This window comes from Lepidochelys kempii, chromosome 8 (genome assembly GCF_965140285.1).
Source record: "Lepidochelys kempii isolate rLepKem1 chromosome 8, rLepKem1.hap1, whole genome shotgun sequence".
Classification (NCBI taxonomy): Eukaryota; Metazoa; Chordata; order Testudines; family Cheloniidae; genus Lepidochelys; species Lepidochelys kempii.
In genome coordinates, this window is record NC_136387.1 from 52017339 (window position 1) to 52031813 (window position 14475).

The 14475-nt window shown below is 40.6% G+C and overlaps 1 protein-coding gene across 3 annotated transcripts in view; it reads right to left on the bottom strand.

The window, feature by feature from the left end:
- ABL2 (ABL proto-oncogene 2, non-receptor tyrosine kinase) overlaps window positions 1-14475 on the bottom strand; it is a 74393-nt gene that overhangs the window by 17140 nt on the left and 42778 nt on the right. The window contains exon 1 of one of the 3 annotated variants that reach the window (XM_073356518.2): window positions 10161-10887. The exons of 1 other annotated variant lie outside the window; for it this stretch is intronic. In XM_073356518.2, coding sequence (XP_073212619.1) covers window positions 10161-10263 — 103 coding nt within the window. In that variant the 5' untranslated portion in view covers window positions 10264-10887. Of the gene's footprint in view, window positions 1-3313; window positions 3454-10160; window positions 10888-14475 lie in introns of those variants that run through there. One more of the 3 variants, XM_073356517.2, reaches the window with a different exon arrangement.

The following is a 14475-nucleotide window of genomic DNA, read 5'->3' on the forward strand; positions in this document are numbered from 1 at the left end:
TAACAGTTGTGAATGTCAAAATCCAATGCACACACAACAGCGTTGCTGCAACATTGTGAGCACTGCATAGAACAGGAAGTATGGATTTTGCAAGAATGGATGTTGTATATCAATCCAGGCATCATAAAAAACAGCCTGTGTGACCAGAGGATATTGAGGTTGTTACAAACAAATATGAAAATATATAGTAATTTATGTTGAAACTGAATTTCATCAGCCCTTCTTCAAACTCATCCCTACTTTTTGGAAGTTTTTCCACAAGGGAAAGGAACATACAAGTTTCTAAAGATGAAGTGAGGGTAAGATTGATGAGAAATAGATGTTTCATATGATCATTTTACACATTTTTTTCCCTCCTCTTTAGGGAAGCTGAATTGGAAAGAGTGGACAGAGACATTAAGTAATACTGACATCAAATGGCAGGTCTCCATCAAGATCAACCGCTTTAGGAAGCTTAAAATGATACAAATATTCCCAGATCAAGCTTGGGAACATTTGTATCATTTTAAGCTTCCTAAAGCGGTTGATCTTGATGGAGACCTGCCATTTGATCTTGATGGAGCGGTTGATACTAGCATTTAATGCAATAATTTAGATTTTTTTTTTTAATAGTGTGTTAGGAATTCAGAGACAGGATGGAATAAGGCATGAAGGAGCCAGTTAATTGAGTAAAATGGGAAGAATGAGGCAGCAAAAAGAGGCACACCCAAAAGCAGGAGCTAGTCCGCGCAGAGCCTTGAAAAGGGACAGAGAGCTTAACTGTGATATAGGATGGGGACAAAGGGAAGCCAGTGAGAAACAAACAGGTAAGGGCCTGGCCATGGTCCAAACAGCAGGCAATCATTTGGCACGGATTCAGAGGAGGCCAAGACTCATTGCTAGGAAACCAAAACGTAAGGATTTTCCTGCGATATCCATTCAGTTTTTCCACTTTACATTTTCATGCTACTGTAACAAACATGACAGAACAGGTTGTGATTGTTAATTTATCAAAGGTTTTTCTTAGCAGCACTCACGAATAGTTACATACTCTGTTGGTTATGCTGGCAGATTTTATAACTATCATGAAATCACAAACTTGCTTCTCAGGGAGACTGTAAACTTGTGTCTGGAGTGACTAGATCTGTATTTGAGGTCTCAGAGAAGTTATGTCCTTTGCCAGCATGACCTGTTGATCTTGTGATTGGTGAGTAACCTACATTCCAGGCCTAACCAAAAAGTTATCACATGCACCAGCAGAGCTCATCAGGCTCAAAGTTACAAGCTCCCCTAGCAATAAATAAACCTGCAGCTAGGTATTAAGCTAGTGATATTTTCATTCCTACTGTTTTACTGCAGGTATGCGCAACAGTTTGTGTACATGGATTGCTGTCATCTTATCAATACCAATTGGTTTTAGAGAATGCTAAAGTACTACACTGGTATCACAAGACAACATGAGAAAATCCCAATGGATAAATTATAGCACAAATGCCAGTATCCCAGCACAAGTGCCAGTATGCTTATAGCTGGGCGTGTATATACACATCAAATAATTAGCACTGAACTGTTTTGGTGGCAACAGATAGGAGCACCAATTCCTTGAAGCAGCTGTCCTTATGGAGCAAAAATAAATAGTAATTAAATAATACATTCTTTACACTTTTGTAGTGCCTTCCATCAAAGCCAAAGTCTTTCAGTGCCTTGGGCAAGGTCACACACCAAGTCTGAGACAAAGGAAGTCTCCTGACTCCTAGCGCTCTTTAACGACCAGACTGTCCTCCCTTAAAGGAGCAGAAATGCTACAAGTGTGTGATGAGAGCTTGCACTCTCTTTAAAGACATTTGCACTTTGGCCTCAAATTACATTAACCAGGGTGCAAATATCTTCCTGGTTTCTATTATGCATTTGCTTTAAAGTCAGAGATTTAAAAAAAAGTGGGCACACACTTTTCTTTTACAATCAAATATCGTTTTTAGATAAAAAATGCAAGTGTTTCAACTCAAGCCATGGTGGCTAATGCAGTGAGCACCCAGCCCATACCTAAGGTATGACTATAGCAGATGTATAATCAGTTACTCTGAATCTAGTTGTTAACTTCATAGCAGGAGCAGAATATCAATTCAGTTAGTAATGCTGCTGAATCAAGCACCACAGCCAGTCAGTATCTACTAGCCTGCCCACACACAGCTCAGCAGAGGCTACTTTAACCAGAGGGAAAACCCAGACCAAAGGCGGCAGTAGGTATGCCACCTGCTGCTGATTCCATAGCCTTGAGCAACACTACCCACATTAAACCATTTGTGGTACTACACTGAGTCACCAATAGGAATTCAAAGCAGATGTGGGACTACCACTACTTCCTTTTGAATGCTTAGGAGGTCTGTGCATGTTCATAAGAGAAGTATTACATACCAAAAAAGCAAAACTGAAGTCAATGGCTTGATGTTTGAAGAGTAACTCTCAACAGTCATTGAGATTAGGAGTAAAATATTCAAAAGCACCTGAGGGATTTATGAGACTTAACCCCATTTTCAAAAGAGATTTAGGCACATAGGAGCCTTATTTTCGGGAGGAATAAGGGGCAGGAAAAAAGAAAAAACTGCTAGATGGAATAAGCTGTATTTACATATGTTGACTGTCTAACTCATCAAGGAAACAATGACATTTATGTATAATTATCATAACCCCTGTAGAGTGAATACTTTATAAGCCTGACATTTAGATCCAGGGTAGGGCACCAAACTAGAAACCTCTAGTTTTTAAACTCTAGATCCTTTTAACTTTATGATGCATCTTAAAGTTAAAATTAATGTTATGGTACTCCCAGAGTGAAGATTTACAGTCTAGAAAATCACTTCTCTTACACACTAATTACATCATTTTGGATCAAGGAAAAAGGATGTGTCTCATCCATCCCTTTCCCCTTCCTGTTCTTTGTTCCCACTGTAGAATTTACTCCCTTCCTGGAACATTCACTTTCCCGTTCAGCCAATTTGCAAGGTACCTTTTTCCCATGCTACTGTTACTTCTCGTCCCAGCACAAGACTGAACAGAAAGAAAGTTAAAGGAAAGTCCTAAACCTGACATTTTAGAATCAGATCAAACACTAAAGTTCTCTCCTCCTCTGAAATACAATCTGTATAACTGCTCAACATGACAAGTTTTAATGATCCTCTAAAAAAACGTAACAAAAACAGAAATCCTCAGATTTCCTATAGCTGATCTTGTACTATAAGGAAGAAAGACTTTTGTTTCCTTTCAAGTCCTCTATTCAGTGTACATAGCAACATAGAAATGAAGGGGTGCTGTGCAGCATTTCCATGCACCATACCTGTGAAATCAGATAAACCAGTATCAGAGGCTTCATTGCAGAGGCAGCAAAGCAGGTTCTCCTCTTTGCCATAACTGCTTGACTGTAGTAGAACCGTTCCCAGGATCATACTGTGCTCGACAGCAAGCAAAAGGAACTGCTAGACACAAGCAGTCTTAGAATTCCACTCCCAGCACAAGTCATTCCATGTGATTATTACTCACATGACTGGGAACCAATAGGAAAAGCATCACTCCAGGAGCAAGAGGAGTCATTACTGAGAAAATACATTCTGTGCTCTATCTAGCTACTATAGCTAGAAGTATAATAAGGGTGGAGCTTCCCAAAGCGCTCTGGACAGCTTAAGGAAGAGGTGGAGAACAGACAAGTTGAAACACCTCTGGCATCAAGCAAGTTAGTCTTGTTACATTAGGTTTAGCAAATTAAGACCATAAGAATCATGCTTTCTCCAAGGAAACTTTTAGCTTTCATCCAAATGTTCTACCATGTCATCAGTAAAGGGGCCACCCAGCTTGAGTCATTTTCCATACCACATGCAACTGCTCATATGCTATTTCCAGGAATCAAAAAGTAACTACGTTAAAGAAACATTAAAAGAGTGAGTAAGATGTACAAAAACTAAAAAACTGATAATCAGTGATAAAAAATGTGCTGACGTTGACATTCTGGTCCTAACTCATACCTTTTTAAAAGACTAAAAGTATAAACAGCACAGTAAACCTGCATTTTTTGTTTATGAAGATCCAAGTCAGATCACTTATGTTATTTCAAAGGGCCACTGTCAAACAGATTATTTTTAAATTGACTAAATAAACAAACCAGTTTATAGAGCTGCCTTTAAAAAGGAATTTTTGAAATTCCTGTAATTTTTACAAGGGTTTCTCTGCATTCCTTTTGATGTTTGTAAGGATTTAACAGCAGCAAGAGAGAAACTAACCAGCCGGAGGGAAGGAGTTGAAACTGACTATACTTAAGGCCCTTCCTTTTCAGTTTTTGTTTTAAATTTCCCAGGAAATAGTGGATTTTTACTAAAAAAAAAAAAAAAAAAAAAAGGGAGAAAATCAGTTAAAGAAAAAACAACCAAAGGGTAGTGGGCGGGGGGAGGTTTACTAACCATCTGGCAGCTGAGGAAGTCTTCCCTCCCTGCAGCAGCTGGGTGGTCTCAGCTGCCAGGACACAGCTTCTGCCCATCTCTCTCCACCACTGTTCAGAGAAAGTGGATGGGGCCACGCTGAAAGGCCAGTCAGGAGGGGAGTGGAAAGCCGCAGCCACTGAGCACTGGTGCCCTTGTTAGACAGAGCCCCCATCCTGACCCTGCTGGCCCTTCAGCGCAGCCCTGCCTGCTTCCCCTGTGCAGGCTCAGTCTAGCAGGGGTAAAAAGACAAGGCTCTGTTCCCTGGGGCTCTGTGTCGTCAGCTTCTGCTTGCAGAGAAGGGCAACTGCAGATTGGGGGTTGCAGTAGCTGCGCAGTAGGGTAACTAGTTGGGCCGGGGCCTATTCCTGGCAGCTGAGACCACCCACATAGAGCCATGTCCCCTTCTCCTGCCAAACAGAGTCCCTTCCTGATCCAAGTCCTTCAGAGCGGCCCTGTCCACTCCCGCATTAAAGGGCTGAGGCCAGGAGGGGGCTCTGTCCGACATGGGAAGTCATTGCTGATGGGGTGCATCCTTCCACTTCCTGCAGCAGTTGGGCAATCTTAGTTGCCAGAATCTGGCTCCCTGTCTTGCTCCCCCCCACTGTGCAAAAGAAGTGGATGGGCCTGCGATTTTTATTTAACTTTCTAGATTGAAGGGCTAAGGGGAAATCAGTAATTATCAATAATCATAGAATAACAGGACTGAAAGGGACTTTGTGAAGTCTTCCAGCCCAGTCCCATACACTCAAGGCAGAACTAAATATTATCTAGACCATCCCTGACAGGTGTTTGTCTAACCTGCTCTTAAAAACCTCCAACGACAGAGATTCCACAACCTCCCTAGGTAATTTGTTCCAGTGCTTAACTACCCTGACAGTTAGGAAATTTTTCCTGATGTCTAACCTAAACCTCCCTTGCTACAATTTAAGCCCATTACATCTTGTCCTGTCCTCAGTGGTTAGGGAGAACAATATGTCACCCTCCTGTTTACAACAATCTTTTACGTACTTGAAGACTGTTAGACTCAGCTTTCTCCAGAATAAATAAACCCAATTTTTTTCAATCTTTCCTTGTAGGTCATGTTTTCTAGACCTTTAATTGCTTTTGTTGCTCTCCTCTGGCTTTCCTCCAATTTGTCCACATCTTTCCCAAAGTGTGGTGCCCAGAACTGGACACAGTACTCCAGTTGAGGCCTTATTAGTGCTGACTACAGTGGAAGAATTATTTCTTGTGTCCTGCTTACAACACTCCTGCTAATACATCCCAGAATGATGCCTGGGAGAGACTCTGACAAACCAGGGAAGTGCCTGGGAGCCCCAGAGTGGAGTGTGAGACAAGAGGTAAGAAGTGGCCCAAGAAAAACCACAGCAAATGTAAAGGAGCAGACCTTGCTGTTTGGTATAAGCCCCTAGAAAGGATCATCAAGCCTAGCAAGGGTGCTGTAGATTGTGCCAAAGACTGACTGAGGAGGAACCCTACAGAGGGTGGGAGGACTTCTTTCTGTTAAAGGCATTTTTGGACTTTTTGTTGGGACAACTGGGATGTTGGAAAGGGTGAGCTAAAGATGATGACCTGGCTGCAGGGCTGAGTTACCAGGCAGAGAAAGCACCAGAGCGACCATTGGCAGGGGAGCTAGCCCAGCCAGAGCACTGTGATGCCACACCTGGCTAAGAGGGGACACCTAATGGTGAATGAACTCTGTTACCACGGATTATTTTTGTTGTATCTAAGGGGAGGTTTGATATGAAGAAACTAAAAGGGAAAGAGCTCTGTTTGAATTGGAAAAATATTTCATACTTTAAAAGAATTTGGTGAGAGAGTTTTTCCTGATAGCCTATATTTCCCCTTGCCCTCATTTGGCTATTATTGTTAAATTAATTGTAATACCATAGTGCCTAGGTGCCCTAGTCATGGACTGGGACTCTGTTGTGCTAAGCACTGTACAAACATGAAACACAAAGGATAGTCCCTGCCCTGAAGAGTTACAATCTAAATAGCTAAGGCAGGCACAGGGTGCAGAAAGAGGTGGAACACACAAGAATGAACAATGTGATGGCAGCAAACACATCGGTTTCACTATTTATTTATGTGGTGGGTTTAGATACGAGGGCATCAGCTAAAGGGACAGGGGATGTTGAAGGGGAGAAGAGGTCAAGGGGAGTGACGCTGGGGTGGAGAGACTGGGGATGTGGGGGAAGCAAAACAGTTGGTTTTTGTTGTTGTTTTTACACTGAGATGGCTGTCCTCATGTAAAATTGAATAGCTATTGATGTAAAATCCTAGTGGAGACAAGGCCCTGTAGTGTTTACCTCAGTGTGGCTAGTTGAGAAAAACCTCAGGCGGGAGTACAGGGTTAACCTTGATCAGCCACATTAAGGTAAACGCTACAGGTCCTTGTCTCCACTAGGATTTTACATCAATAGCTATCTTGACTTAAAAAAAAAAACACACACACACCTTTTTGTCACTGAAGGTTTAAGCTTCTTCATCTCATTACTCCTAAAATGTACACTGTTGCACTAGACTGAATTCCTCTCTTCTTTCTGTCAATACCCTTCCAAACATTTGTAGACTTATGTATTCTTTACCTTGCCTCTGCACCCCTTTTGATGTTTCTGAAACAATAGATCATCCTTGTGGCACACATCATTTTTTGTTTCTTCCCCAATTCCAAACAACTTGTGAACCCCAAGTGCCCAGAACCAAATACAACATTCCAGTTGCCAAACTTATACCAGGCTCATACAAAGAGACTACATATCATCAAATTTGGATGTTTTAGGACAGTTGTTCTCAAACTTCTTTTTTCGCGGACCACTTGAAAATTGCTAAGGGTCCTGGCGGACCACTTAGTGATCTTTCCAAATGATGTTTGTACCGTTAGCTAACTATTATTGTAAGGCGCTTTGGATAAAAGAGCTATATAAAAAACCAACTCAATAATAAACTTTTGTTCTTTTACAAATAAAAGCACAACTCATATTTTAATATCAGTAGTCTTACCTTTCTAATGCAATGGATGTGCCCTCTCTCCCCCACCGTGGCAGCCCCCGAGCTGGGGCTGGGAAGGAGGGGGTCTCTCCCTCTCTCCCCCCACCACGGCAGCCCCCGAGCTGAGTTAGAAAGGGCGGGGGGGGGTGTCTCTCCCCCACCACAGACCTCACAGAGCTCAGGCTGGGAAGGAGGGCCATCTCTTCCCCGGCAGCTACAGCCCTGGAGCTGTCACCTCTTTCTCTGGCCACCACAGTCCTGCATATCCCAAATTCTCCCCACCCCCTCTTCTCAGCCTACTGCCCCCTCCCACCTACCTCCTATTCCCCCCAAGGCCACTACCTCACCTTACATGTGCATCTTCTCCAGGGTCGAGGCATCTAATTAGTGGAGCAATGCCTTTGCAGTTCCACTAATTAGGTGGGTAGCCCTTCATTCTCTTGTGTGTGACTGCCCAGGCACCCAGAGGAAACTATCCGCAGACCACCTGAATGGAGCTCACGGACCAGTGGTGGTCCACTGACCACAGTTTGAGAACCTCTGTTTTAGGGCTTAAATTGTTCACCAGTTGAAGTCAGAAAGGAAAACCCTCTATAGCTCACTAGCAAACAACTAGATATATTATGAAGACATTGCACCTTCCACTGAAACATTTGGCATTGCCATTTTTAGATGCTCAACTGCAGATTAGAGGACCCATTGCTCTTTTCCAGGAGATCAATTCTTATATTATAATCTGAGTGGAGATGGTTCATTTATTGTTACAGTATAAGAGACTTCATCTTTCTCCCTAAAAACACCAGTAGCCTTGAAGCACCCTGGAGAGGAAAGGAGTGAATCATTAAAATAAAAGCACCTAGAGAAGTTTATTTCAATTTTAAAATATATTTTAAGGTGACATAAAAGACTTCCACTTATATACTAGAGAGTTAACCTAGTAATCTAATAGTGGTGCGTCCACTACCATGTAGGAAAGTCACGTTGGAGGTGTCCTGGGAATGCTATGGAGACCAGGTGATCAGCCCAAGAAGAAGAAAGCATATCACTCACTTTACCCTTCAAGCCAATTAAACTCTGCAAGGAGTTCCATCCAACACCTTTAACCCAATAACAAATTAGAGGAGGGATATCTTTAGGGCTATCAGGCATACAAATGATTGAAGAAAAAAACCTCAATATTATTGGAAAAAATATTAATAGAATTGGTAATAAAAACTTGTCATAGTGGGGGAAAAAATCTAAAATGACCCTATTAATATGCAATAATGAAGGTTGTTCTTGGGTGGGAGGAAAAAGAGCAGCAAACATAGCCAACTTTCAGTACTTTAGCTTTGTGAAACCCAAAGAGCAAATATCTTGGATATCTGCAAAAGTGACCTGCTTTATGAGAGCTGAGAAAATCCATAATGGCAAATCTATGTTACCACCACACTCGAGCAGCAGCAAAACTACAGACACAATGACAAGTTGGGGTAAAAGAGGCAATACGAACAGACACACAGGCTTGAAAGATAGCTGAGGAACTGTGTACACACTTATGATGAGAAATCTAGTACAGCTACATCCCCATTAGCAGAACAGATTCCACTAAGGCCTTGTCTACACTACTGGGGTAAGTCAACCTAAGTTACGCTACTCCAGCTACGTGAACAATGTAACAGAAGTCGACATAGCTTAGGTCGACTTACTGGGTGTCTACACTGCACTGCGTCTACGGGAGACGCTCTCCCGGCAACTTGCCTTACTCTTCTCATTCTCGTGGAGTACCAGAGTCAACCAGAGAGCACTCTGCAGTCGATTTACCAGGTCTTCATGAGACCCGCTAAATCAACCCCCGATGCATCAATTGCAGCAGCATCAATCCCCAGTAAGTGTAAACAGTAAGGAGGTCTAGGTAAGGGTGCATCTTCAAATATTAAATTATGGCAACTTATGCAGAATATCACTTTGAAGTTATATCAGGGAGCTTAGGAAAGAGGAAGCTAAAAATAATCACTTTTGGCATGTGAGAACTACACATTTCTCCTCTTCCACAGGATTCCAAGGTATAAAGTCATTTAGAGAGACTTACTACCACAAGTCAAGTGGCTGTCAACTGTATAATCTATTTCAAAGTGTCTCAAATGAACCTTCTACAATTCTGGAAAAGGTTGAGAGCGCCAATACACATTTCCAGAAATATTAAACATGTAGAATGACAGATGGAAACAATTTTGGGGGAGGACACAGACTGTAATTTTACTGCAAAAGTAATATCTGAAAAGTGCACCCATCTGAGATTAAGTGAGCTAGAAGCATCAATGCTAACAGAATAGCTACCTGGCAAAGTGAGTTTGTTCTGCGGATGTCAAGTAGCAGCTATTCACATCCTCAGACAATATCCCAAATTATTTGATCTCCAAATCATATATTTCAGTGATTTGAAGTAATTCTTTCCAACTCACGATTTTATCATTACTCCTGTAATGTTTGGTATTTTTCTTAAAGTCCAAACTCCTGGAATAGTATGAGTGCATTAGAATCTCAGTTTTTTGTTTCTGTTGTGTTTTTAAGATAAGTTTCTAGCCCTCAGGGTTGCAGAGAAAGGCTGGATAATATGAGCTAAAAATCTCAAAAGTCAGAAAGGAAATAATAACAAAATGATTTTTAAAGTCAAATCTCATGGTTTTTTGAGGTGTGACTGATGATTTTATAATGTTAGGGTTTGGCAATACTGCTTACCTTTCTGAGGATATTCCGAGGGCAAAGTTCCCCAGGTGAGCTGATACAATCTGAGTTTCCAGTACATCAGTTTAACTCTTAAACGCAATCCCAAGATGCTCATTAGCGCAGGACTCACTGCTCAATTCCATCAAACCACAATGAATATTCAATAACTACCAAGTCTATACAGTCACTAGAAACACCAACACTGGCTTTAACAAAGTTTCCAAAAACTCATATATGTAGCACCAGCTGCCACATGTTGTTCAAGAGTATAGCTATTTTCTTTGTTTGACCAAAACAGACTTTATAATACTTTTTTTGTTTAAACACAAGAAAAATATTTTTAAAATGTGATGTCTTTCATGCCCCTCACTCCTTCGGATGCTTTTATGTTGAAAGAGCAAATAAGCTGAAATTTTTCCTTTCTTTCCAAAAAATGACAAGCTCAAGCGTGAATACTCCTGCCCTCAGCCCATAAAAATGAGAGCAGACCAGGCAATGATATTAAGAATTTTTCTGGTTCTCACATCTAGAGCTTGAAAACTCACACTGTGAATCTGATATTCACAGCAAAACAACTCAGTCTTCTTTTATGCTGAGAGTTATAGTTGTGCCAGCTCTGTCTCTCTGTCTTCTCCAGTTTCTGAGAGAACCTTCTGAGTGGAAGAAAGTGTGTATGTAATCACAGATATGCACGCATACACACTATATTTAGGTACTGGCTGCAGTGTCATTTCCTGTTGGCTAAACCAAGACACTTCTAATTGGCTCAATTGATGCAGACAAGGGACTCCATTCACAAGCCTGATTCCTGCAGCTGCTAAATGCTGAAGGTATCAATAGCACCCTCCAAGAGGGGAATTCATAGCTCAACTTGGACAGCTTTTCAGTTTCAGGCTTATGTCACTGCATTTGTTTTTTTCAAATCTGCTGGCAGCAGTATTTACCCACCATGCCTTTGCAACCAGCACTTAGGAACACAATGCACTCATTGAAATTACATGAGCTCAGACGGAAGGTCTTTTTTCTGGCTTGTAGGTGAAACAGCTACTTAGCCCAGCAAGCTTCACTAAAGAACTTAAACAGGTACAAAAAGTTACACTTGCTACTGTGTATGTTAAAAGTAATCAATCAGTGTTACACAGAGATCACAAAAAAAAAAAAGATGGTGAACAGAGAATTAATCAGATGCTAACTTTGGACTGTTTCTTTGCCAATTAAATGTACTACAATATTAACACTGGTACCAGGCCTACTAGGGAGTCAATGGAGGACAAGGAAATTGCAAAGAAATTAAATGAGTTGGGATTTGCTCTTCACCCCTAAAAATGTTGAAGATGCCAATCCAAGATCTACTCTTTGAGGTAATAAGGAGTAGGTACCACGAGAGACTGAAGTATCAAAAGTAGCAGTATTGGAACAAATAGATAAACTTAAGAACAAATTATTACTAGGACTGGATACATGAATGACTTGAGGTGGAACCTGAAGTGACTGAAGTGCTAACAAAGTATAGCCATTTAAATGCTCGAGGACAGTAAATGTTTTACCTATTGCTGAATAGAAGTGATGCTGAGAATCTCAGATCAGTCAGCCCACTTTCAAATATCAGGAAAACTGGATGAAACTATGATTAAAAATAGAATGATAATTATATGATGGGGACAAGCCAGCACCACTTATACAAAGTAAATCATGCCTCTCTAATCTATTAAAACTCTGAGAATGTAAACTAAACAAAAGGAGAAACAGTTGACAATTTGTACTTTCAGCAAGCCTTTGATAAAGTCTCTTGTTAGTGGCTATTAAGTTAATTAGGTTGTCATGAAGTCTGACGTAAAATCATATTGCCTCTATATAAATCCATGGTACGCCTGCACACAGATGTGGTCGCCCCATCTCTAAAAAGATAAATTAGAATTCGAAAAGGTTCAGAAAAGGAAAAAAAAAAAAAAAGATTAGGGGTATGGAACGGCTTCCATATGAGGAGAGATTAATAAGACTGGGACTTTTTAACTTGGAAAAAGATGACTAAGGGGGGGGATATGGTAGAGGTCTATATAATCATGACTGGTGTGGAGAAAGTAAATAAGCAAGTGTTATTTGCTCCTTCTCAAAACACAAGAACTAGGGGTCACCAAACGAAATTAATAGGTACCACGTTTAAAACAAATAAAAGGAAGTATTTTTTCACACAACGCACAGTCAGTCTGTGGAACTCTTTACCAGAGGATGTTGTGAAGGCCAAGACTATAACAGGGTTAAAAAAAGAACTAGGTAAGTTCATGGAGGATAGGTCCATCAATGGCTTTTAGCCAGGATGGGCAGGGACGGTGTCCCTAGTCTCTGTTTGCCAGAAGCTGGGAATGGGCAACAGGGGATGGATCACTTGATGATTACCTGTTCTGTTCATTCTCTCTGGGGCACCTGGCATTGGCCACTGTCAGAAGACAGGATACTGGGCTAGATGGACCTTTGGTCTGACCCAGTATGGCCACTCTTATGTAAATTATTGTCATATGTCAGTAACTGATTTATAGCTAGAAAGTAGGAATAAATCATCAATATTTTGGATGGTACAACAGGGATCCAGAAGGTTACACGCTTACTAAATTTGTTAGTCTCTAAGGTGCCACAAGTACTCCTTTTCTTTATGCTAGAACCAGTGTTGCTAATTATAGTTCAGGAGCTGGAAATGAGGATGAATGCCGAGATACCAACATTTGCAGAGGACAAAATTATTTAATTTACTAAAACTCAAATGGTGCTAACAAACCATTAAATTAATGGGAAATATGAATGCAGAGAAAATTCAGTATTGACAAATGCAAGATAATGCACACTGGAGGGAATAACTTGAAATACCCATGAACATTGCTGGGTTCTAAATTAACTGTAGTCATTCAGAAAAAGACCTTGGCATCATTGTGGACATCTCAATTAAAATACCTGCTCAAATGACCAGCAACGGTCAAAAGAAAGGCAGACAGATCATCTTATGATATAAAGAATATGATAGAAAACAATGCTGAGAATAGAATGACACCACTATATAAGTCAAGGGTATACTCTCACCTGGAATGCTGTGTTCAGATCTGGTCACCTTATGTCAAAAAGATATAGCAGAAATAGAAAGGATTCAGAGAAGCACAATAAAATTTAGAGGCACAGAAAGATTTCTGTTTAGAAAGGAGAAATTATAGTGGTGTACAAAAGAGTGAATAGCATAGAGAAGGCAAACAAATACCAGATTTATCTTATTATAAAACAAGAACATGTGACTATTCCATGACTGAAAGGCAACAAAAAACTAATACAAGGATTTATTTCTGCCACCCACAAAGAAGTGTAAAGGCAAGCTGTATGGCTTAAAATAATCACTAACTGATGGGGATAAGGAAGAAACCCTGTGAGCAGATTATTCTATAATTGTCGATTGTGGTGCTTCTTGCACTCTCCTCTGAAGAATATAGACCCTTCCAGAGACAGGATAGTGGAACAGACTGTCCACTTGTCTGAATCCATATGGGAACTCCTATATTCATCGAAAGGCACATGTCCACAATATACCCAGGATCTGCCACTGACTCACTGCGTGACCTTGGGCAACAAAATTTCTTGTAATTCAGTTTATACTTATCTGTAAAATTAATACAATTCCTATTTTATATGGGGGTTAAGAGGATCAATCTATGATTGTAAAGAACTTTGAGGTCTTTGGAGGACAAGAGCTATATTAAATGTAAAACAGCTTATCAAAGTGGGACAATACAAACCCCTTCCTATTCACCCCCGAACTGGAGATGAAATGGTTCACCACATCTGTGATGCCAGTTATTAGAAGAGTGTAAATTTTAAGTATTGTTTACACAACACCAACTAATACACTAAGCTTAATAATCAGAATGAAAGTTACATCAATACTACTAAGCTCGTCACAGTCAACTATCTGCAGTTTAAGAAAACAGAACAGTTAAATACTCTATTGTATACTGTATTTGGCTTTAGTTTATTCAACAGAAAGTTAACTAATAATGTAAGAAATGTCCCTTTCTGTGTTCCTCCTGCTGTGATAAGAACTTTTCTTTCTTGGTTTTACTCCACTTTCTCCTCTTCTCTTTCCTATAATAAATCCAGGCGTCTCTCTTCCTGCATCATTTCTGTCTTTTCTCCCCTTCTTCTGATCTCCACATCTCTTGCTATCCCTTTTCCCTTCCCTCCTGCCCTACATTTTCTCTTTCTCCGAAGTCCCTCTATATATCCTATTTCTATTCTGAAATAGTCCATCCACCCAGGCCTTTTCTACCCTATAAAGTTGTGCTGCTTTATC